The sequence below is a fragment of the Hetaerina americana genome, unplaced genomic scaffold (assembly GCF_022747635.1).
Source record: "Hetaerina americana unplaced genomic scaffold, ioHetAmer1.1.p SCAF_1, whole genome shotgun sequence".
Lineage (NCBI taxonomy): Eukaryota > Metazoa > Arthropoda > Insecta > Odonata > Calopterygidae > Hetaerina > Hetaerina americana.
Genome location: NW_027286069.1, coordinates 111,553,970 through 111,578,450, shown reverse-complemented (window position 1 = coordinate 111,578,450; position 24,481 = coordinate 111,553,970). Strand labels below are relative to the sequence as shown.

At 38.9% G+C, this 24,481-nt stretch overlaps 1 protein-coding gene across 2 annotated transcripts in view; it reads left to right on the top strand.

The window, feature by feature from the left end:
* The window catches only part of LOC139695846 (limbic system-associated membrane protein-like), a 211,629-nt gene extending 187,633 nt beyond the window's left edge, over positions 1–23,996 (top strand). Inside the window, exons 4-6 of one of the 2 annotated variants that reach the window (XM_071594593.1) lie at positions 932–1,040; positions 2,458–2,823; positions 21,469–23,996. In XM_071594593.1, the coding sequence (XP_071450694.1) occupies positions 932–1,040; positions 2,458–2,823; positions 21,469–21,674 (681 nt within the window). In that variant the 3' untranslated portion in view covers positions 21,675–23,996. Of the gene's footprint in view, positions 1–931; positions 1,041–2,457; positions 2,824–21,465 lie in introns of both variants that reach the window. The other variant, XM_071594592.1, reaches the window with a different exon arrangement.
* The last annotated feature ends 485 nt before the right edge of the window (positions 23,997–24,481 follow it).

The following is a 24,481-nucleotide window of genomic DNA, read 5'->3' as shown; positions in this document are numbered from 1 at the left end:
GCAGTAGCGTAACTACTTTGCTAGAAAATTTAGGCTGGGATTCCCTTTCACAGCGGCGTTTACAATATAGATTAAACTTATTAAAAATATTTAAAGATGGGTCCTTTTCCGATGACATAAAGAACATAATATAAACCCCAACGTATTACGGGCGGAGGGATCACGAATATAAGATTAATGAGATAGACTGGAGACTGACAGGTTTAAAACGTAATTTATTCCAAGAGCAATAAGAGACCAGAATGTTCGTAGCCGAAATCCCCCAAGAGTCAGTTCGACGAAATAGTATTAACCTACAAGGTAGGGACTGCACATGGTTATACTAGTATATTTATATTTTTTTTGCAGGTTCCCCCCACCTTTCCCCATCCATTTGAAAAACCCTAACCCTCTAATCCCTTACCCTTTCCTCCTGGTGCTGCACCCCCTTGCCACACACCTTTTTGGTGGCTCGCAGGGTAATGATGTAGATGTAGAAATAATAAATTTGATATTTTCAACCAGTTTACCAAAGAGGCGGCGGGTAAGTTGCTATGAGTTAGCTCAATGAGATTTAAATGTAACATGTGACGCGAACGAAGTTGAGTTTTAGCGCATTTGAAAAGGCTAAAACTTTTAAAAACTTTTTTTTCGTGTTTCGGTTTCTTAATTTTTTATCGTTCATACTTAATGTATTTTGTTTAAATGCTTTGTTACATGCTTAATGCATTTGTTACATATGTGAAATGCACCTGCTTAGATGTTTCATCTACCTACAGCTTGAAATTATTTTGAGCAGTTGACTGTATGAAGATCATTGCGTGCAATGTCTCAATGTGCAATCTAACTCTTATATATAGTGCGACGTGTCCTTAAGTTGTGCATGCACTTCCCTCGGCGCAATGTCAGCAGATAACCCCGCTCCAATGGTTACCGTTGCTCCTCATTGCAGGACTGGACGCTGCAAATCAAGTACGTGCAGGAGAGGGACGCCGGCCTCTACGAGTGCCAGGTGTCCTCGCATCCCCCAACGTCCATCTTCATTGACCTCAGGGTCGTCGGTGAGCTCAACTTCTTGCTTCATTTTTATGGCGTGCTGAAAATATCGATCTGAGATCAACTCAATGAAATTTATTACCAACTATATGTTAAAAATTACGTCTCCCTTCCTGCTTTAATCTGGCATTTTGGCGACACTTCGAGTCACATCTGTTAACTCTTCCTCCCAGCTTTATCCGCAACTACCCACTTGGGTCCAGCTTTCCGATTGGTCAGCCCTCCCACTGGATCTGTCCACCCTCGTGCCCGTTCACCGACACTGCAATTCGACGCATCCTACGCACACTCACCACAACCTAAGCCTTCCTCTGCTCTGGATTCCCTTCAAATTCAGAGGTTGCAGATTAAACGTGTACCTTATTCCCAGCATATTTTAAGACCCGTCGGAAAGCATGACCGTACCACTTCAACCTGAGCTCTTTCATCTCTTCTGTTGCTCGTGGAGTGCTTCTGAGGTCCCCACAAATTCTGTCCACTCTGATCATTCATTACTCTTATCCATCCCGGCAGGCACATTTCATTCGAATGTCTACTTTCTGTTCTCATTTTTAGCAGCTCGACATTCGACACCATGCAGCGCCACGGATCTGACAAATGAATTGCGGGCCGGTTGACCCTTTGTCATTCACACTTCCATTATTAGGCCTGCGATGACCTATAGGGCCTGATTCTAGACTGCCAAGAATATTCATGAAAATTATTGGAAAGTATTCAGGAAAAGTATTTCGAGTGAATCCTAAGTCATATACCTGTATGTAAATAATAGATTTTAATTAAATATTTTACAGCTCCCTTTAACGCGCCCTTGCAAATAAAGTTCCTAATTATTGTTGAATATCAAAGAGATCAATGCTTTCCGTGTCATCACGATTGCAAACCTTCCCATATGCACAGTTTTATGATAGAGGTTGGTGTTTGGTAATCCATGAAAAATGTAATATTTCGTCATTGATTTTGACAGCATTCAATTTATTCATGGTATTAGCCACATCTAGGGTAAAGTACAAATACATTATATTGATACGGCAAACACCTTTGCAAAACATTATTTTTCAGTTCAAGTTTTTTTAAATCCTCCCCCACTTTATGTTTCTTCCCGCCTCTTCTCTTTTGCAGCGTAACTCTGTCACACCATAAGCCATCAATTTCTTCTCAATCTCCCTTTCCTCGTTTTACCGCAAAGAGCGTCCAAAGTCCCAAGGCTTCTCTGCCCTCCCCCCGCTGTGCCCAATGGTCCTCCGTTTGTCGTCCTCTCCGCTCAGAGCGCAGTCTCCTTGCCGTGTCCCGAAGCCCTCATTCCACCCCCTCCCCCCCTAATACTCCAGCCTCCGAGGCACAGCCCACCTCCGCATCATCCCCCGAGTCCCTTCCACCCACCCCAGGGGTTCTCATGCGCACCCAATTGTTTACCTCCCTCAGAGGCGAGAGCGGACATCCTGGGGCCGTCCGAGAAATATCTCAAGAGCGGCAGCACCCTGCGCCTCTCCTGTGTGCTGCGCCAGAGCACCGAGCCCCCGGTGTTCGTGTTCTGGTACCACAACAACCGCATGATCAACTACGACCGGGACAGGGGCGTGAACGTGACGTCGCCCCTGGCGGCTGAGGGTGGCGAGGCGGCGGAGGGAGGCGATGCGGCGGAGGGGGGCGAGGGCGTGGCGCTGGGCCCCGAGGAGGAGCACGCCAGCACCTTGGTGATCGCCTCGGCACAGAAGGTGCACTCGGGCAACTACTCGTGCGTGCCCAACAACGCCCAGCCGGCCTCCACCTACGTCCACATCCTCAACGGTGAGTGCGGCCGACCGGATGAGGAGCGGGAAACCCGCCCCTATCTCTTTCTCTTAGGGTGTGTCTTCAGCAGCAGTGAATACACCCTGTGCCCTCCCCACTATGGGCACCATTCTTCTATCCATACACTAAGAAGGCTCCCCCACAGAGCCAGCACTCAGTCAGTCACTGCATAATATAATGAGCATTAAAATCCTATTCATTGCTAATTAGCATGAAAGAAACTTATGCACACACAACTCAAAGCTAACAGGGTGTCTTGCCTGCATTGGAAACCTCTTCAGTGAACTGTAGTTAACGAAATATGGAAGGGGGGGTGATACAAATGTCCCCCTTGTGGGGATTTTATGTAAATTCTAATAATGGCTTTCTTCAAAACTCTTGCCATCCAGATCCTCTGTTACTCCTCAATGCCTAAGGTTTATTTCTCCTGTTTGGAATGGGTCTCAAACATATCTAACGTTTTAGTTATTATTGCATTTAAATTGGTGCATCAGATTTGTAGAAAAGTCAGCATCCATTTTGTGATGCTTGGTGGTTCTCATAGGAGTAATGCCTCTTTGCTCACACCTGTAATTTCATGTCAAATAAATTCTGTTCTCATTATACACACACACATGCATGTATGTATGATATATATATATATATATATATATATATATATATATATATATATATATATATATATATATATATATATATATATATATATAGTATATATATAAAGAGGATCGGGTTATTGTGGTGCATTACATAAGGGCTTCCCACCATGAGGGCCTGGGTTCGAATCCCAGAGGCTGCAGATTATTTCATTAGTATCCTAATCCCTACTTGAGGTGCTTTGTGGAGAGCACTTTGAGTGATGAGTACAACATCCGTCGAATGAGACGTTAAACTCCGGACCCCTTGGCTAATGCCAACGCTAGGTTTCTCTCCACCCCTCCTTTCCCACCCATTCCTAATGGCGCAAATGACCTTAGCTGTCGGTTGCCTCCCCTAAAACTACAGCTATAAATAAATAAATAAATGTATACAAATGTACATATTCTCTATTATACATATACATATAGGTGGCATGGGTTATGGTAGTCCAGTGGGTAGAATGTTTGACTACTGACCGGAGGGCCCGGGTTCGATTCCTGGGGTAAGGCACTCTGGGCACCTGCAGCTCCACCCAAGCTATGTGATTTTTCAGGTACCAGATCTTCCTGGGAAACCATAACCGGCACAGGGAAAGGAACTGACCGCCCTACCCTGATGTGTGAATTTACATGCCGTCAGGCTTAGTACTGGGTGAACTGTACCATCACCCACCAAATCGACCTTAGTGTTGATTATTGCATTTATGGTTTATATATGTATGTACACATCCATTCACAGGGATGTCAATATAAGGAAAAGGGATAGAAACGCAGATAAAGGACAAATGGAGGCATAGGGGGGAAGGTAAATCAGATCCATGCATGCAAAAAGGTTTCCTTGCCTGGGAAAAGAACCACAGCTCTTTTGCCTCGCCAGACCAATGCATATATTTTTTTTCAAAGCCAGTCATTATATGAATTTATCCTAAACTGTACTAAACACTTTAGTGGTTTACACTTAATGGTTATACTTTGTTTGATTGGAGGTTTTCACAGGGTGGAAAATGAGCTCTGTGTGTTTCTCAAGTTTTCACTGATATTATATGAATACATGATTAGGAATTCTGCCTTATGATAACAAGGTGTGAGTAAGAATTTACTAAACATTAGACTCATAGTTCTTTTTGTATTTCACATATTTTTCAATCACTGGCACAGTGGAATATTTCTGTCAATTTTTGAATTTTATATTATTGCATTTTGACATTTGGCACAACTTTGTTGGCAGAACCATATGACAACAGTTTCCTTTCATTAGATAGCTTAATGGTGAAAGTCTAGTAAAATGATGTTGTCCCATATTGTACTGGTTGCTCTGTAATCCACTTATGATACACTCATCTTTTGAGATGTGAAAACTTGGCAAAGGTTGTCAAAATATATTTTGTATGATAACATTTTTCTCATTAGAATTTGATCCAGCATTTACAGAAGAGGAGTCACACATTTCCCTATCATTTCTTTGTATTTTGTATTTAAAGTAGGGGTTCTACTTTTATATATCAAAACTGCTGTTAAATACCCAGGCACTGCAATTTGTAATAGCAGTATAAGACAAATCAAACATGCAAAATCGTTTTATAAATCCAAAATACTCAATCATGCACCAATCAAAATCTAAGTGTTTTGAATACAACAACTTAGATACAAAGTACACTTTTATTGGTTACAACAATTATATGATCTTAGCCACCTATTTTTTAAATCTATATTCACTGCAATATAAAAATCAAAATACCAGTAAAATGTAGTCCCATACTCCTATTGTAATATCATTTAGAGCATAATATTTTTAGGTATAACTAGCTGAGTTCTCAAAAAAAAAGAAAAGCATCAATCATCAAACAGCTCGTCCTTTGTAATTAAAGTCATATGTACTCAATATCTTTACTGGATAAAGGTACTTTTAAACACATTTTAGTTACTATAAATTAAAGCTTAGTGACTGATTTGAAATAGGTTTTTAGCCAACAGTTACAAACTGACTATTCTTTCAACACTTATGATGAAAACCTGGATAATATTGGCCTTTTGAAAATATACCAGAGAATAATACAACAGAAAATTATGAATATCTTGAATTTATGGAACAAAGCAACCCCCAGAAAAGGGATTATTTATGTAATATTTGGCTTGTGAATGAATCCATTATTCCTCTATCATACAACAACTGTCCAAAAAATAAGTGGAATAAATATGGGGAAACAATGCATTGCAGATCGAAGCATGAATTGCTAAAATTCTTCATAAGAGATTTATTTCTGTATCAGTACATGAATATGATTGTCTCTGCTAGTTGTGGTATGCTTCATGCAAAGCATCAGTAGGTCCTTGTCATGGCCTCTTTGGCATAATCTAGTGGTCCAAAATGGGACTCAATGGCATTTTACTTGGATCGTACTCAAAGATCAAGGTATGGTCACCTGTAATCAGCTATTCTAAAACATTCAGGTCACTTTCAGAGTAATCCAAGAGGTTCAAGGCAAGATTGTCACACAAGCAGTCTACTGACTGCACCTTGGGGACCATCTTGGCTCGCCTTTCTCATGGCTAAACCTTCTGTGAGATTGCAATACACTCTGGTTTTCTGAATATTTCACCCTTCTGCTAACATCCTGACACTTGGGGGGTTAATCAGAATTGAGTATATCTCACTTTTTGTGCATTTTCATCACACTTTGTTGTTGATGGATATCCAGGGCATTCCTCATTTTCAACCTACTCATTACCCTCCCAGAACATCCTGTGCAATAGAATACCATCACTTAGGGCACTTCTCCATCTCCATTAGTATCATGGGCATGGTCTCCAAAACCAATTTTCCAAGCATTATGTAAAATTTTATTGCATATCAGTGCTCCATGGAGAGTGGCATCGTGAATTTGTGAAGTAAAGATTGAGCAGGTGTCCGGGCTAGCAACAGCCCATACACTGTAACCTCCCGCAGTTAACTGACATGGGTCACATTGCTTTTCTAAGATCTCCCATCACCTTTCCCACCACAAATCACCTCACTCCAGCCATATAACAATTGGTGGCAAAAAAATCATTTTACTTGCATTTGGGACAGACCCTGTATTGCACAAAAACCACTAATCAACAGTAATCAACCCGAATGTTGTTTGATAGATATGGCTATGCCCAATATATGGCTAAGCGCAATGGCTGGTGAAATTCACACATCAGGCTAGGGGGCCAGTTCCTTTCTCTGTACCACCTATGGTTTCCCAGAAAAATCTGGTACCTGAATAATCATACAGTTAGAGTAGAGCTAAAGGTATGCCTGGGAATTGAACCCAGGCCCCTATGGTCAATACTACAACTCGCCACCCACTAGACTACTATGTCTCTATAACACAAAGTATTTAGTAAAGAAAATACATTTTAAAATTTACAGGTATTAGTCAAGTCTTAACCTTGTAAGGAAATTTATTTTTGCATGCCTTACTGAAAGTATGTTTTTCACTCTAGTGGAACAAGTTATTGTAATATCCTATAATGAATACACCCTATGATAAGTAACTGGAGAGTTCTCATGAAAACAGAGGAATTTATGATATTCTTGGAATGCGTAAACCTTAACAGGGGAAGTATTTTGTACTTTTAGTAAATTGGTGCTCTCAACTGCCACTTTTTGTTGGAGATGCATATGAATGCCTAATTTTATATCAAGATTCTTATGTTAGTCTCAGCTGACATAAGAATACAGGTATGGTATGTTCCTGTATGGTAGTTTCCTAACTTGAATCGGATTAGAGGAATTTGTTGCACAGGGTAAATGTATTCATTAATGCCAATAATTGATACTTTCATTAAGAACAATTTGGATGCTGATTTATAAGTGAAAAAAGGCCATTAAAGCATTCTCCTCTCCTTGCCTTTTGGAAGGAACAGGAGAACCCTTTAATGCCACGGGGTAACTTTCCATTTATCACAACCCAAGGAGTGGCCACCACAGAGAACACTTCAATGACTCACTGCTCGAGATTATTAGTTTTTAAAATTTGCATAAAATGCTATTCATATATAATTTTCTTCTGATAATAAGATCAATTTGGCACCAAATTGCAGCTTAATCCATTTAATGCTTATGCATATTTTTACTGTTTGTGAAAGAGGACAGCTGGAAAGAGTGGTCATGCCTCATGATGGGGGAATGCGAGTCGATGACCATGGGAGGAACCAGTTTGGGGCAGGAGGGAGTTGACCCTCTCTCTTGGTGTAAAGAAAGAGTTTGGGCCACGAAGATAAAAAGGGGAGTTCAGGGCCATTGGTGTCAGAAATTGCCAAACTTACAAGAACATATCTCCTGCAGCTCCCCATTCCTTCATGCAATTATGTTCCTGTGTCTTAAGGGTTGAAAAATATTTTGTCTAACTTTGAGCACAACAGCATCAGAGTTTTATCATCCAGGTGCTGTATATATTTAATAATGGCAAAAAAACTGGGAATAATTAATAATTAGCAATCCTATTTCCCTATGTTAAAATGAATTTTGGGTAATGGACAACTGTCTGCAAAAGTATGTGTGTGGAATCTATTCTACTTACTACCACTATCTCAGTGGCATGATCAATAAGGGACTCTGGGAGCTTTCGGAACCCAATTTTTTCAATCAAAGTCAACATTTAGGTATTTTATTTATTTTTTATTAGTCCAAAAATAGCAATTTTACCTTTACATCAGACTTCAGAACATTGATATAACCATTTGAGAATTACATAAACCCAAGCCCTAGGTGGAGGAAAAAACACCTAGGTGGGAATTGAACCCATGACCTTTGGGTTGGCAGACGAGGACGTTACCCCACCGCCACCGGGGCCGGCACCTTATGCCTACCAACTAGCAGAAAGGATGAACATGAGGGGAAAGGAATATTGGGGAATGCAGAGAGGTAGTGATTAAAATGAGGTACCTAGAGTATATGAAGTCAGGAAATTCCAAAAAGAATAAATGCATGCATATCTGAAAATGCACTCAATGGTCATCATGCATGTAGATTTTAATGGCTACAAATGGAAAGATTCAGAGGGCACCCAAAGGATGAATATGAGTTTGGTTATGCAAAATTGTTTGTCCATGGACTAACAAGGATTAGGCCACTTGCATTATAAGGGTTTGACAATAAAAATACCTACTTTAGGTAGATTAACTGAGTTTACCTATTTTGGCCATAGAACTATTAAAATATGATTATTTTTTATACTATTGCTTTTTGTGCTACTGTGTGTTCTCTTTAATGATATAAATAAAATATTTATACCTGAGAGATATACAGTACCTCTCACTATTTTCATCATTGAGATAGCCGAATATTTCATTGCAGTATAGCTGAGACATTTACATCCTACCTTATAATTGAAATTCCTTTTAAAAAGACTATCACTGTCCTCAACTATTTGGCACATTTCCTTTTCAGAGGTTCTCAGTTATGTGGGCCTAGGACAATATAATATCCATCGAGAAATGCCTAGTGTTCTTTTTCAATAGGTGATCCCTTGCCACTAATGGTGGTTAGTATTTAGTGAGAAGGAAGTGTTTAGTAGACTGCAAATAATCCATGCGTGTGTTTTGATTGTGATATAGAGAGTGTAATCATGTTTCATTTTGTTATTTGGAATTATCTTTTGTTGGCCTTGGTTTAACAACGCAATGTTAAAACTGGAATGCTCAACTGAATTCTAAATTAAATGAAAGTGTCATACATAAAAAATGGTGTGAATATTTTGAAAAAGAACCGCAGCTAATTGAATCCAGAAGAGTGTGTTATCAGGTGAAATTTCTTTTTGCTACCCATCAGAATGTCTCTCTTTCATTCTACATCATAAGGGAGATAGGTGCTCAAACCCTTTGAAAGTTGATGCTGAAAAACCCAAATGTAGTTTGTAAATGGTTAAGCAAGAAATGGAGGATTAATGCATGGAATTGTTCCCAACCATCACTGCAGGAAAAAGTTGAGTCTTTCCTGCAAAATTAAAAAAATTCAGATTAAAATGAAAGAATCAAGAATCATAAAAAGGTGCTCAAAAAGTAGAATGTTTCCTGAAACATTTGTTGATGATCTAACTAAACTAACTCTGATTGTGGCTCAAGCCCTTGATCTCCCTCCCATGAAATCATTGATTGTTCCTCTGGCATGTAAGCAATGAAACTGGTCTTTCTAACCTTGCATCCTGAATATTGGAGAGAATATCTTCACAAACAAATGCACCTCTGAACTCCAGCGATAGCAACACACACAGTTTATAACAGCAAAACTTTCTTCCCAAGGGAAGGAGTATTTGGAGAACCATGATGGTGCAGTGGCTAAAACATTGGCTTCTAACCTAAAATGCCTGGGTTCAAATCCCAGAGGTGGAAGGTTTCTTAGAGTGGTACCACTATCCCTATGTGTTGGGGTGCATTGTGGAGTGTGCATGCCATCCACTGGATGGAATGTTAAATTGTGGACCCCTTGGCACCCATCATTAAGAGCAGGCTAATGCTTCCATCAGGTTTCTCTCTACCCTTCCCCACTCCCCAAATGGCCTACATCTTCCAACTTACCCATCCACTTCAACAGTGTTAATGATCTCATCTGTCAGTCACCTCCACCAATAATAAATACTCGCTTAGAAGTATTAGAAGCCCAAAATACAAGTTTTATACCCTTGGGTAATAACCAGTATTACTCAAAAAGTCAAGAACCAAAGGATAATCTACAAGAATGTATAGCAAAATAATAGTATCACAATATAGGATATAAGAAAAATTAAAAGATTTAATGGAAAAATTGGAAAATGCAGAAAGTATAATTTGTAATCTGCTTAAAAATCTGAGAATCATTCATTGTTCATCTGATTCATAGAAAACAACCCAGGTAAAAAAATGAAGAAATTGCTCTAGAAAAGTAAATATTCTACAATTAAAAGAAAAGTTTCATCTTATTTGATTGCCACTCAATATGGGTGTGTAAAAAGAGATACCTCAATTTTGAGTAAGGAATCCAGCATTACATCCATTGTAAGCTGTGGAAAAACACCCACCTCAAAAATTGGTTGGCAAAGTAATATCATTTTATTCATAGCTGGGTGCATGCAGTAAATGGCTGGCTTTAAAAACATTTGAGTGCAAAAGAAGGAAACTCTTGTTTAGAAAGTGAGAAGAGTTAAGAAAGAAGGGAAATGCTCATCATCTTAGAGAGGGGAACACACCATGTGAAAGGAAATGTTCATTTTCATAGTTTGTCAAATTCAGGCAAAAATATTGTTTACTCACTGGGAAATCGAGAGCATCACATTGAAACAGGAAATTGATGTTTGCTGGAGTAAGATGAAAAATGCCACTCAGGTTTGCCTCACAGAGGGATCATTTGTCTCTTATGCAGTGCAACTCAGCATTCAAAATCTTTGGCTTTCCAGCAGCCACTTCTTTTTCATCATAAAATATTTACAAATTTTATATGAAAATTATTTTCAAGATTATTTCATTGAAACTGTTGAGTACAGAGAGTAAATTCAGAATAATAGGTGCTTGGGCATAATTAAAATCATCAGAAGATTTTATTAACACCTTCATCAAAAAGAATCCCAACTTTCCAGCGAATGATTTTTTGAGATTCCTTCAGCATTCAAGATGACAAGTGGAACAAGCATGAATCATTGTGATTCCTCATTTCTCTGATAATTGCACTTTTTTGCTGCAGGTTGGTGCTGAAGGAATACATTTGATTAATAATCTGGCTACATACCATCCCTTCACCTGCTATTACCATTTGCATGACAGGGAGTATCCTCCTCAAACCTTTAAAGTTTGTGGTAATTTCAGATTATCTTTTCCACATCATAGATATTATGTCTGTGATGTGGAAGTGGATGCAAAGACTGTATGTCAAGAAAATCGTATACTTGACCATTTGCCCAATACAGTAATTCATAGCAATTAAAAAATTTAATGTACTTTGAAAAAGATTTGGGTATTCCATTTCTATATCCACATTCCATCACTTTCAACGGAAATTATTCCGGTGTTGAATGACTCATAAGTGATGGTGAAGCAATTGGCAGTGCCTGCAAGTCTGCAGCTAGAACGATATAGTCGTATTTGAAATTAAATATGTGAATAGTCTGAAGGAGCTGTACCAATGGCTCAGAGCCAACATTTATGAAAGGGATTTTATTTATTATGTCTCATTAAAATGTATGCATCCATTTTAAAATGGATATTTCCACTCCTATCCAAAATTGGCTGATGTCAAACATATTCATGAAAGATGTCCTATGCCAGATTCAAAACATTATCTTCCAAGCCCATTTCTCCTTACATTTCAAATGGTTTTGAAATATTTTCTTATTGTTGCTAAATGCAATTTCTTAATTCTCATCAGTAATGAAATGTATATGTGGAAATAAAAATGGAACTCTGTCAATTCCACTCAATTCTTTACTCTTACCTGGGTGTCAGTATTCATGTGGTATAGATTCTAGGCATTTCCAATTTTCCTTCATACATATTCATATTGGTCATGGGGGAAGGTGGCTTATCGGGATTGGGTGCAATTAGGGTGGAGTTCAGGGAAATACGTTTTATATATCACATTGCTTTTCCCTCTCGAAGAAACCCTTACCCTTTAGATTATCCTCTTGAAAAAGTTCCACTGTGGTCACATTCTTAACTAATGGCATGGCCTTTCTGAGCAAGGGAGCTTATGTGAGGTGGTGGGAAGAATTTATGAAATTATAGTTGACAGTTAATTGAGCAGGAATAAGCAAAAGAAGATGAGCATGGCAAAAAAAACAGGATGCCTGTCATCTCTTGACATAAAATAGCACCCATATGACATGCATATTTATAGAGACATTATGATATTTGAATTAAAAAATAAACACGGAAAACTATGGGAAATTTTTATTGACCAGTCTAAGTGTCAATATAAGGTATCATTTTCAAGGTAAATGGGATTAGTCTTCAACTTTAGAGCAAAAGGATCAAAATCAAAGAGGATTTGTTGTTTCCATCACACATTCCACAAGACTCACCATCTCACCTCTCTTCATGCACCATCTCGTATGCATTTCATCAAAACACTTTTGAATAAATGCATAGTTCTTTGAATGCAGCTTTTTTTATTTTATTTTTTTTTTTTTTTTTTTTAAGTAATCTACCGGTTAAGGTAGGTTTTTGGACTGACACAACTACCAAACAAATATTTTATTACTCCTAACAAAACACAAAATCAATCATCCTACTCTATATCAGGTCCCTCTTCATCTCTGAGTACTTCCTTCCTCCCTTCATCCCGTCCAACAACCCTATCCTGTTCCTTCCCTTTCCTCTTTTGCCCAACATTCTACCCTCTATCACAGTCTTCAACATCCCACTGCCGGTCAACACCCCCTTCATCCACTTTTCCTGCCTCCATAGGATTGCTCCCAACAAACCCCTCTCTTCGCCCACCATACCAAGTACTTCCTCATTTGTTTTCTTCTCTGTCCATTTCACCTTCTCCATTCTTCTCCACACCCACATTTCAAAAGCCTCCAATCTACGTCTATCCTCCTGCTTCAATGACCACGTTTCCGCTCCGTACATAGCTACGCTCCATATCAAAGTTTTTACGAGTCTTTTCTTAACATCCTTACTCAAAGTCCCTGTCATCAACTCCCTCCTCCTTGTGAAAGCCTCTTTGCCTAGCGCAATTCTTCTCCTTACGTCCCTACTACTTTGACCGTGTTGGTCCAAAACACTACCGAGATACGTAAACTGTTCTACCTGCTCTAGCTTTTGCCCTCCTATTTTAATGTTAAGCTTGGCCTTTTTCTTTCTAGAAAATCGCATAACCTTTGTTTTATTAATATTGATTCTCATCCCATACCTGTCGCACTGAATTTCCAATTCACTAAGCAATGCTTGCAGCCCCTTGGCTGACTGACAAACTAAAGCTTGGTCATCAGCAAACCTAACTGATTTTACGACTTCCCCGCCCACTTTCATTCCTACCTCGAGTTCTTCCCATGCCTCTTTGATCATTTCTTCTGCGTACAGGTTGAACAGCAACGGTGATAATGGGCAACCCTGCCTTACACCCCTTCCTAACACTGCCCATCCTGACTCCCCGTTTCCCACCCTCACCTGGGCAGTCTGAGACATGTACAGATTGCGGATTAGCCTCCTTTCCCTCCAATCTATTCCTATTTTCTGCAATATACTCATTAGTTTTTCCCAATTTACTCTATCAAACGCTTTTTCGAAATCTACGAAACAGGCAAATACCTCCTGGTTGTGTTCTATATTCCTCTCGATTAATAATCTCATTACTGCAATGGCATCACGCGTACCTCTCCCCTTCCTAAACCCAAACTGATCATCCCCTAAGTAATCATTTGCCCTACTCTCTATCCTTTTGTTTATGATCCTGAGAACAACCTTAGCTGCGTGGGATATCAAACTAATTGTCCTATAGTCCTCACATGACGTGGCCTTTACCTTTTTCGGAATAGGAACTAAAACTGATCTCACAAAGTCTTCCGGCCAGATTCCCTCCTCATAAATACTACGGATCAGCCCATATAGCCTCTTCCTCCCACATTTTCCCAAGCATTTCAAAAGTTCCACGGGAATGTTATCTACCCCCACGGCCTTATTTAGTTTCATCTCCCTTAATGCCCTTTCTATCTCATTGTCTAGTATGCCTGGACCTAAGCTATCTTCCTCTACGTCATGTTCCTTTTCAATGTCTAACTTTGTTGGTCTAAGCTCTTTACTATACAGGTCTTCTACATATTCCTTCCATCTCTCTTGGATCTTTCCTGCGTCAACTATTACCTTACCGGCCTTATCTCTAACTGCTATCGTTGATCTCCCTTTCTTACTTCCCGATAAAGATTTAACTATGCTGTAAAGCGCACCGATTTCCCCCTTCCTCAGCAGACTTTCCATATTCTCGCACTGCGTCTTCCACCATGCTTCCTTTGCTTTATTTGTTGCCCGCCTCAATTTATTGTTCAATTCTTTGTACTTCATTTTGCCTAATTCTGTATTTATATTCTTCCATTTTCGCCGCTCATCCATTTTTGTAATCATCTCATCCGTGATCCATGGTTTACGAGTCCTTTTAGCGTTAACGGTTCCAATAGTGTCTTTTGCCGCTTTAGACAACCCTTTTTTGATACATTCCCATTTTTCTTCAATAGTACTTAGCTCTTTACCGTCCTCCATGATTTTCTCTACCGCCTGTTTGTATTCCTTTCTTTTCAACCCATTTAATGCTTCTACATTCCATTTTCTAACTCGCCGCCCCTGCCTTATTTTTTTTTTATTTAAGCTATAATTTTTGAAATATTTAATTTTTTGCTCAATTATGAAAGAATCTTTCAATATAATGACAAAACTTTGTTATTTGCAGTTAATTATGCTTATTGAAATGTCTCAGAAATCAGAAACATTAAACTTGGAATATCTTTCTGTAAAAAAGCAAAAAACTTTAAGTAAATAACTAGGATTTAACCCTTTATGACTTAAGGCAATATTATTTAATATAGTGAGCCTTAGAAAAGATTGCAAGTTGCTCAATTTATCCTTTTCATAAACAAGTGTTAATAGAGGTTAATTCTGTCCATTCAGAATGGTACTAACTAAAACAACAAAATATATTGGAAACAAAGAGTTTCAAAAAATACAGAATGCATATAAAGATTGATTTATTGGGTTTTTATGACAATGGTCAAATGACAGCTCATGGCACCTTTAGTTATTCAAGCAAATATTTCATTAGTTAATAGCCTGAGAAAGACAGCTTAAAAGCTAGATGTAAGACCAAACTCCATCAAAGGTCATGAAATATCAAGGATTGAGTATGGGTGAAAATATGATTAGAATTTCAAAAACAGTGAAAATAAGTACTACAGTGCCTATAGTGTTAAAGGCTATTTTATTTAACTAAAAGAATTGTTTGTGACTAAAACATTTTTGCATAGTTCAAACATAAACCTAAACTAATTTGAGAATTTTTCGACTAAACCCTTTTACTTAAATGAACAATAATTCTTGTTTTTTCCTCATTCTTTCTTGTTAATCATACAATTTATTGTCCAAGCATTCAATAAAGTGACATGAATAGGGTCAGACAAAGAACATGTAAAGTCAAAAACTCACATGCAAGAAAGAAATTTGCATTTAACATAACTTTTTCTTCTAGTTACTCATCTAAACTTAACTGCATAATGTTTTATAAATCACTAATTTTTCCCATTATTCTTGACTTTATCGCATTAATTCCTTTGTACATATGCATCTTGCCTCATACCTTTCAGTGTCTGTTTCACCTACAGTTTCACATGTTCAAACAGTATGCTTCAGATTAATTTCAGCATTAAGATGTTATTCAGTATGAGACATTTTTAGTAAATAGGTAAAAATATTATTAGCTAATACTCTCGATTGTAAACTATGAGATGGGATAAGTGTGCAAAGGCTCATGGCCTTGGCCAATTTTCTGAAGCAGATGAACTGCTTTGTCTTAAAATCCTATTGTTCTCCAGTTTTTTTATGAAGAAGCCCATTCTGTTTCTCTAATAGGCAATGCCCATTTAACATTGAGTCAGAGTATATAGAAATCAAATAACACCTATCGAGACTGAAAATTTTTCTTGAATATGATAGGTTTCACTACAATAGGTTCTGCTGTAGACAAGATGCACTGTAATAAAGTCATAAATATATCGATTCAATCAGCCACTACCTCTGAGAATACATGTGTAATGAGTTGATGTTGATTATTAAAAAAATTTAGCCTATTTACTGAACCAGTATGGCGTTGTTTTACTTGGGGAAAAAAATAATAGAGCAACCGAACATTTAAAAACTTTACCATCTCCTCATAGTTTAACTAATAGAGGAGGAGTAAAAGAATTTAATCTGGATATCTTGATCTTACCTATCACACCATATATTTTCATTATAGTACAGTATGACACTTCCTATAAGTAATACAGGAAACTATAGGTAGCTAAGGGAAGGGAACTGCCCTCCATACCATGATGTGTTAATTGTACATGCAGTTGAGCTTAGTGCTGGGAAAGCTCTAATTATTTTGCTTCGATATTTATGTACCCTTCAAGCCACTGCTAAGGTGTTTAAGAGAGGGTGAATACACTCGAGTCTAATTTTGACCAAAATATTTTGACCCCTACTGCAGTTGGGCAATGTAATCCCTTATCGTTCATGGAAAAAACATCTTAAATCTATCTGTTCTACACTTGATCTCTCTAATTTTATTGACATGATCTCACCTACCATAGTACAATGAGGGTAATAAAACATTTTCAACATCACTGGTAAAGAGACATCCTTCCACTTAATGCAAAATATTTAATCTGTACTGTAACCTTTGTTCCGTGAGTGATTCCCAGCCTAGACACTCAAATATTTTGGATACACTACGAAGTTTATAATAACAACATTTTACAAATCTAGCTCATCTACGCTGCACATGATCCAATGCACCAATTAATCCAATTTCATGAGTGTCCCAGATACTTGCAGCATATTCTAAATGAGGCTTAACAAGCTAAAGATAACATTTCTCTTTGACCTTTTGATTACATTTAACCAATACTCTTCTTCTAATAAATCCTAATTTTCTTTTAGCTTGTCCCAATATTCCCTTTATATGATTCACCCAGGAGAGGTCATGAGTGAGGGTAACGCCCAGGTAATGGAGTCGACACGTACCATTTTGGTGTTCCCAATGCAGGAGGCATTTGGGAGGGAATTGCTCTCTTTCCAAAAATTCATCCTTATGCACTTCTTTAAGTTTAATTCTTATTGTCAAGTGTCACACCAGCATTGTATACTTTATAATGAATGAGAAAAATTATTGACTGCTCTTCCATGTGAAATACTAGGGATAACTTTCACAAGATTGGAATTAATGTGGACATTTTACTTCTGGTGGGACCCACATAGTGCATAGAGTGCATAGAGCATTGGGCTATTGACTGGAGGGCCTAGGTTCAATTTCTGGGCACACCTCTGGGAACCCTCAACTTCATCAGACCTGCGTGCTCTTTTGGGTGAGATCTTCCTGGGAAGCCATAGGTGGCACAGGGAAAGAAAATGGCCTCCCTACCACATTTATGTGTGAGTTTCACACACCATTGGGATTAGCACTATGTAAGCTCTAACTTCATCTATCAAACCAAACTTCAGATTGCTGTGGTTTTCTTTCAGAGAATCAGTTTAATCATGCTTAATCATCTATTAAAATAATATGCATTGAATAAGAGCATTGACTAAACTCCAAATGTTATTTTATAAATTAGCATCAAATAAGGTATTTTATTATGTCCCTGAATGTTTATTCCAAGTTGGCATGTAATAAGCAATTTGATTCCATCTTGGCCGAATGCTTTAACCAGTTAAACTACGGAGGCATCCTCTAACACTCCAAAATTTAGGGGGACTCTAAAGATACAAGATGTTATGACGAAAACCATGTATACAATGCCAAAGGTATTTCCAGTGGAGCGCATTGCACCACACTCCACAAGGTTAAAGCAAAGTTTAAATAAAAGGGTGTTTGCCTTTGATAAATTCAAAGAAACTACGGGAGATGCTGTGATAGTAATTTTTAATTAAATCCAGCTGAATCAGGCCAAGTGCTTTCACCATTTATGCTACCTACCAAGGTGTCCTCTTACACTGCCAAATTTTGACTTAATTAACGAGCTGGAGCACTCAGTTGCAAATCAAGGGATCTGGGTTCAAATATCAGTCTAGGTAAATGATTTTTGCATTGTAATGTGCACTAGAGGATGACTCCATTAAAAGATATTTGGTGCAGCATCTCCTGCAGTATGGTATAGATCACATCCTTACTATCATCATAACTCTCTTCACTGTCCTTTGGCAACTTCCTCACAGGCATAGCCCCGAAAGAAAAACTTAAGCATAGCATCACCATGCTCCTTAGCAGCAAACATAAAAGGCACCATGGCAATTTTTTGTCATAGAATATGCTAAATATCCACACTCTGTGTGGGCAAATTATCACCAGATGTTTTTCCAATATTTTAGGTAATTTATCAAGTCACTGGCATGTTTGAAAGCATCAAAGCGGGATCAATAATCATTTCCTGTCAACTAATTACTAGAAAAACAGCTGGCCTTCAATTATCTCCTTTCGTAAATATAGAATTTCTCTTGCAACATGCGGTCACTTAGCTTAGAATGAAAATGATAATATTAATGCATGTTTGGTGGAAACAGTTGAGTAATAAATACATATTAAGTATCAATGGAAGGATTTTGGTTCACTATGAGTCATTCAAGAAGTATTTTGGGGCCTCATACGTTGATCATTCAAAAATATTACTAATAAAATATGGAGTATGCAAAATGAATTTCATTCAGTGCATACAATTCTGTCAGTTTAATTATATTATTTCAACATTCTGATTTTTAGTTCTCATTAAATATTTGTTTAAAGTACCCTGCATTGATTATTAAACTCCCTAATGTCTCAAATATTAATTTAATTTTGTCTTAAATTAATAATCATCACCCAAATTTTGGAAGTTAAGTTTATTTTATATACACAGTGTACAGCTACAATACCTATCCAGTACTTGTCCCAATCCTTTATGTGACTTTGTCCTGATACTGGCACTGAAGTGTCATGCCTATACCCAGCCATTGCTGCAAGGTGGACTCGGCTATAGCTGAGGGTGGCTTGACGCAGGAATGAGTGGGAGGGTCACGGCAGCATATGCAGAAGGGTTTAGGCTTAAGCCTGCCTGGAGACACCATCGGTGCAGATCTTGGTGGTAGTAGCAAACACTTACATACACAGTTGATTTACACCAGTAAGTTAACTGTATATGTATACTGATCCATCCATCAGATGGTACATTAAACTGTGGACCTCTTGGTGCCTTTTGTTAAGAGTAGTCTTATGCTAATGCCAGGTTTCTCTCCATCCTTTATTATCTATCTCCTCCGTTTCCTGTCTATCCCTAATGGTGCAAATTACTTCAGCTTTTGATCGTTATCAACATTTATTTTCAATCCAAAATCAACTCAAATGTCTTGATGATGCAACACTTTACATCATCACTGTTTAGTTCATCCTCAGTCTTAGCTATCACTGCTTGGTATCAGCATATTTAATTTCATTACAATATACATAGGTATGTTTTTCTCACCCAATGGCAGACCCCTGGTTGACTGAAATGCAATTCCTGGGGAACTATTTCCTTAATAATTCCTTTATTGACCCTAAGAATAAAAAATCTTTTTGGTACCATCCTGCTGAGAACTTTCTCATAATTTTTTCATGCTTATTAGTCCCTTTAGGTATCTTGTTAGCATGCACTATCTGGCTTCTACACCCTGTACTTCATGGATGGACTGGGTGACCCTCCCAGGAGTAGCTATCACTGCTTCTGCCAGCACAGCTCTAGAGGTCATTGTAAACCCTCAACCACATGAAGGTTTTAGTCCATGGCAAGGGATGAGTCCATGGCAGGATGAGAGCTATATAGATACAGAATGGATTTAAATTAGATGTAAATATTTCAAGAAAATTTAGTATTTGAATATATAAAAGGTGCTTGTGTGGAATGAAAATCATGCTATAGATGCCTTGATGCAAATAAGTATTGCCAGCAACATATAATCTTAATTAAATCAACAAAATTAATATGCCCAAAAATGTGACTATACTGCGACTTTTTAATTCATTAATAATCTGCCGAAAGACTGTAGAATGATGATTCATGAGCAGAGTCAAAGCATTTTAAACTAGTTCAATACGTATTTGCTATTTTTTAATGAAAGAATATATTACCGGAATACATTTCTGCTTCAGAAGCTTCAAAACGTGCACTAGAGAGCCCATGAGAATCCCCAGGCCGGCTCGCCGCACGCAGTGCGTCTCCCGCCGCAGGGTATTTGACCACAGGTCGCAGCCGCGAAAGCCATATTCCTTCCACTCGGATCTCGACACCCCCCGCTCCCGAAGCCGCAAGTTAGCCCAACATTCCATTCGCATCAATTCAAGCTTTGACAGTGCGGGGAGGCGCCATGACACTCGAATAGCGATGGGCAGCGCCTACATGAGACTGCGCGATCGAGGTCCAAGGTGACTGGTGCAATCGCTGTGCTCATTAGCGTTGCGTTTCCCGACAGCTAACAAAAAATCCGTTTTGCAAATTCCTCCAAAGGGAATCATTACGATGCGGTAATCTATGTGCAGAATCGGTTAGAATCAATCACTTCTCTCCGGATCGCCGGCCCACGAACTGTTCAGACAGTCGCAGCGATGATCGCGCGATATGATTTCCATTTGGGGCTCCTGTCTCAAATTTACTTATATTTTCATATGCATAGTCTGCTGATAGTAGTAATTGGCGCAACCTTTATTACTTGCCTGTATGGCATAGTATGCAAATATGAGAGTATTTATATTACATTTATGTCTATTCAGAGTACCTGTAAATTGAATTGTAGTTGTGAGATACGATACCCAGATGGTGCGATCGGCTCTCGGAGTCTGGATCACGTGATATTGTATGCCAAAAACATCCGAATAACTCCGCTGTTGGCCATAGGGTTGTTGAAAACTAGATTGTTAGCAGTTGAGTCAATAAACTCGACAATTCAAATGTATGCTGTACAACATGAAAGTATAACAATTGAGCCAGCCATGTTTGATGTGACGAGGTGGATAAGTGCGTGTATGTTATGATTAAGTGACCTGTACGGTTTCATAATTAAGCACCGACAGGCCCACGTACTGTTCATTGAATTAAATGTTACAATGTATCACGCGCACTTCAATGCCCGAAGATGGCGCCCAGGCGTTAACATGCGCGTTGTATATTACGGTAGACAAATAAGTGAGCAGCACAATGCGAGTTCTTGGTTACGGTTTCATATAACTTCCAGCTGAGCACAGCAGACCGCCAGCGGAAGCGGAGGTGGACGGGATGGCGTGACTCTCACACTATTTTCCTTTCCGTAGCAGGGGAGAACCCTGCGGCGATGCAGCATGGGGGCCGAGGCCTCGCCTGGCTCCGCAGCCCCTCCGCTTGGCTCCTGGCCGCCTGCCTGCTGGCGTCCCTCTCGCCCTCCCGCCCCACACGGGGGCAGCCCCAGCCCCGCCCCGGGCGCAGGAAGGTGAGGGCGGGCGACGCCCGACAGCGGAGACAGAGGCTGCTCCGGGCGGCGTAACGGCGGCCTTGCCGCCTGAGGATCGGTCGGCGCTGTGGAGGAACCCTCGCACACGCCTACGCACCTTCTGGACCCCGGGGGGGGGCGGTCCCCTTTGGATATCGTGGCGAGCACTCGGACCGAAAGTGGGAACACTGTTGAGGGACGCCACGAGGAAAAATTGTCTTCAATGAATCAATAATTGTAATTATAATTACCATTAATATCCGTGATATAAAAAAGTGATGGGAGTGTGATTCGCGTGTGGTGCAACGGGCATGTGGGGAGTGTGGAGAGGGTCGCGCTAGTGATTAAACCCTTTTGTTTCCGGAGCAAGGGCTGCTGCAAAGGGGAAGTCTTACGAGGGATGGCTGCGAACTCGTGTGTTAGCGGATGGCGTCTTGGAACTGAAGTATTCCCTGTGACATGTCCTCATTATTTGTTTGGGGATAAACAGAACAATGTCCTGCTTAGATATTTCAATTGGAAAACTATTAAAATCCATTGGGAAAATATTGTGTGTTCATTCACACTGTTCGTGCATGTATTCCAATTAATTGCTTTGTGTAGATGGTATAATTTATTTCTCGTTCTCGTGGCGCGAACGATTCGTTTCCATATTTAGGAAGTACTTACCGCTCGGATCAATTTCCGTAACGGCATAAACCACTCTAATTCTGGGCTAGCAGTATTACTTCAACATTTAAATCCTTGAACTAAATGTTGCACAAAAGTTGCTTCCCGTCTCTGTCCACTGGCGTTTTCATCACAATCTCATCCGTGTTTTTGTCATTTTGGTTTGCAAATATTTGTTTATTGACAAATTTTCTTGAGTAATAACGAATTTTTACGAATATGGAACATTTATTTCGTACACTTCTATATTTTTGCTCGATATGTGTCACACCAAGTTGGTAATCTTTTGAATATGAAGCATCAGTGTCTGCTAAGCTTAAATGTACAAAATATAATGATTTACGCTCGCATAATTCTTTGATGGAAGATTCCTGCTTGGGTATTTTTTCGCTTTAGGACGGAAGGGCTAATTATTCCACTGAATTTGTTAATTTCTTTTCAGGTCTTACTTCTAAGATTCAGGTTGACCTGTTCGACACATATTTGAAAGTTGTCCTTTAAATTAAACGAGATAGGAAGGCTTGAATTCTCGATTTGCCAGTTCGATCAACAGTATGTATGACTAGGCCCAAGCACAAGGCATTCAATTTGAAGAATGTCTTAATTGAGTTCCATTGAGGCCAAGCGAGGGCAGTGGGTGCGTAGACACACTATTTGACACCACGCACCGACTTCACTTCCTTTTATACGCCAAGGAGACCCTCATGTTTGCTCTTGCTGACCTCATTTTTCCTCGGTGAAATGCTGTTCTTTCAATGCCTTCGTTAAAATATGCTCATGTCCTTTTTCCGCAAAATCACTTTCTTATTTTTCAAATTCAACAAAATCATACCTTTACGCAAGTGAGCAGATGCCTATAATTATGAAAACTAAGGTGAGTTGAGAATATTTTCAGCATTTCACGTTCTCACGAAAGAAGGAAGTGGGCAGCCAGAATTGCACGGGTGTAGAAAAGTAAGTACACGTTTTGTCACCTCGTGGCTCCCTCGATATTTTCCAGAGGCATGAACGAGGGAGTGTTTTTTACTCATTTGCTTGCTGTGTGCGGGATTCTCCTTCTGTTCATCATGGCCATCCGCCGAGCTGCACTTGATGCGAGGGCACTGTGAAATATGGGAAAGCTCGAAATAGCTCACGACGTCTCCCTGCCTCCATCGCGTGTGACCTTTGTCGTACCCTTCCTCCTTGGTTGACATTCTCAGAGAATTTCCGTCCTTATTTCCCCGCATCTGCAATTATTTTAACGTAATTCTTTACCTATTTGTCCATAACTAATTTATTTGGGTTCCGCATAGCGATCACGACTGCTAGTGTAGTCCTGCTTATGGTTGAAGTGGACTGCATCACTGGAATTGTCTGGTAAGCTTGCCGAAGTTTGAACGAGATCAACAAAGAAAATGATTCCTTTCGGAATCCTTGAGAAAGGACTTATTTAAAATTGAACGGTTTATTAAAAAATGGCAGATTGCATTATCGCACATGAACGTAACATATTCTATTTCGACGTGAAAAAAGTTTTATAAGTTGTATAATTATATGTTATTAATTCATTAATCAAAGATTTTTAGGGCATTTATTTTTTGCTTTTCATTATAAGATTTCTAAAAATCAACTTTAACTTAAATTTAAAACATGATAATCTCGCAACAAATGCATTTGCGTCACCCCAGATTTTTGTACTGTTCAATTAATAATTGTAAAATCGTATGAAACTATTAAAGTGTGGTATTTTAATATTTGCTGGACTTTCATTGATCAATTGTCTGTTTCATTTCAGTGAAGGTATGCATGTTTCCAATGATACAGGCAAGGTTGCAACTAATTACATTGAAAAGTGTAATATAGCTATTGCCTACGAATATTTCAATCAAAGTAATCCAATTAAGCCATGCAATATGTGCCATTCGTTTTTCTCACAAATCCACAAAACACATTTTTTACATTCTGCGCACTTTCGATTGGCGGGTAGTGTCGATTGAAATGCAGTCCGACTGGAAACAAGAATTTTTTATCGAATTACTTCTGAGAGTGTAACGCAAGTCGAATTACGCCAGGTTCACGACCAATCGATATGTAATGCTTATAATTTAGGCTGTAGTGTTATGCTTAAAATTTTATAAACACCTGTTTTTTTCCATTATTAAACCCTCAATCAATTGTCTTAAAAAAATAATGCCAGAATTATTTCCAAG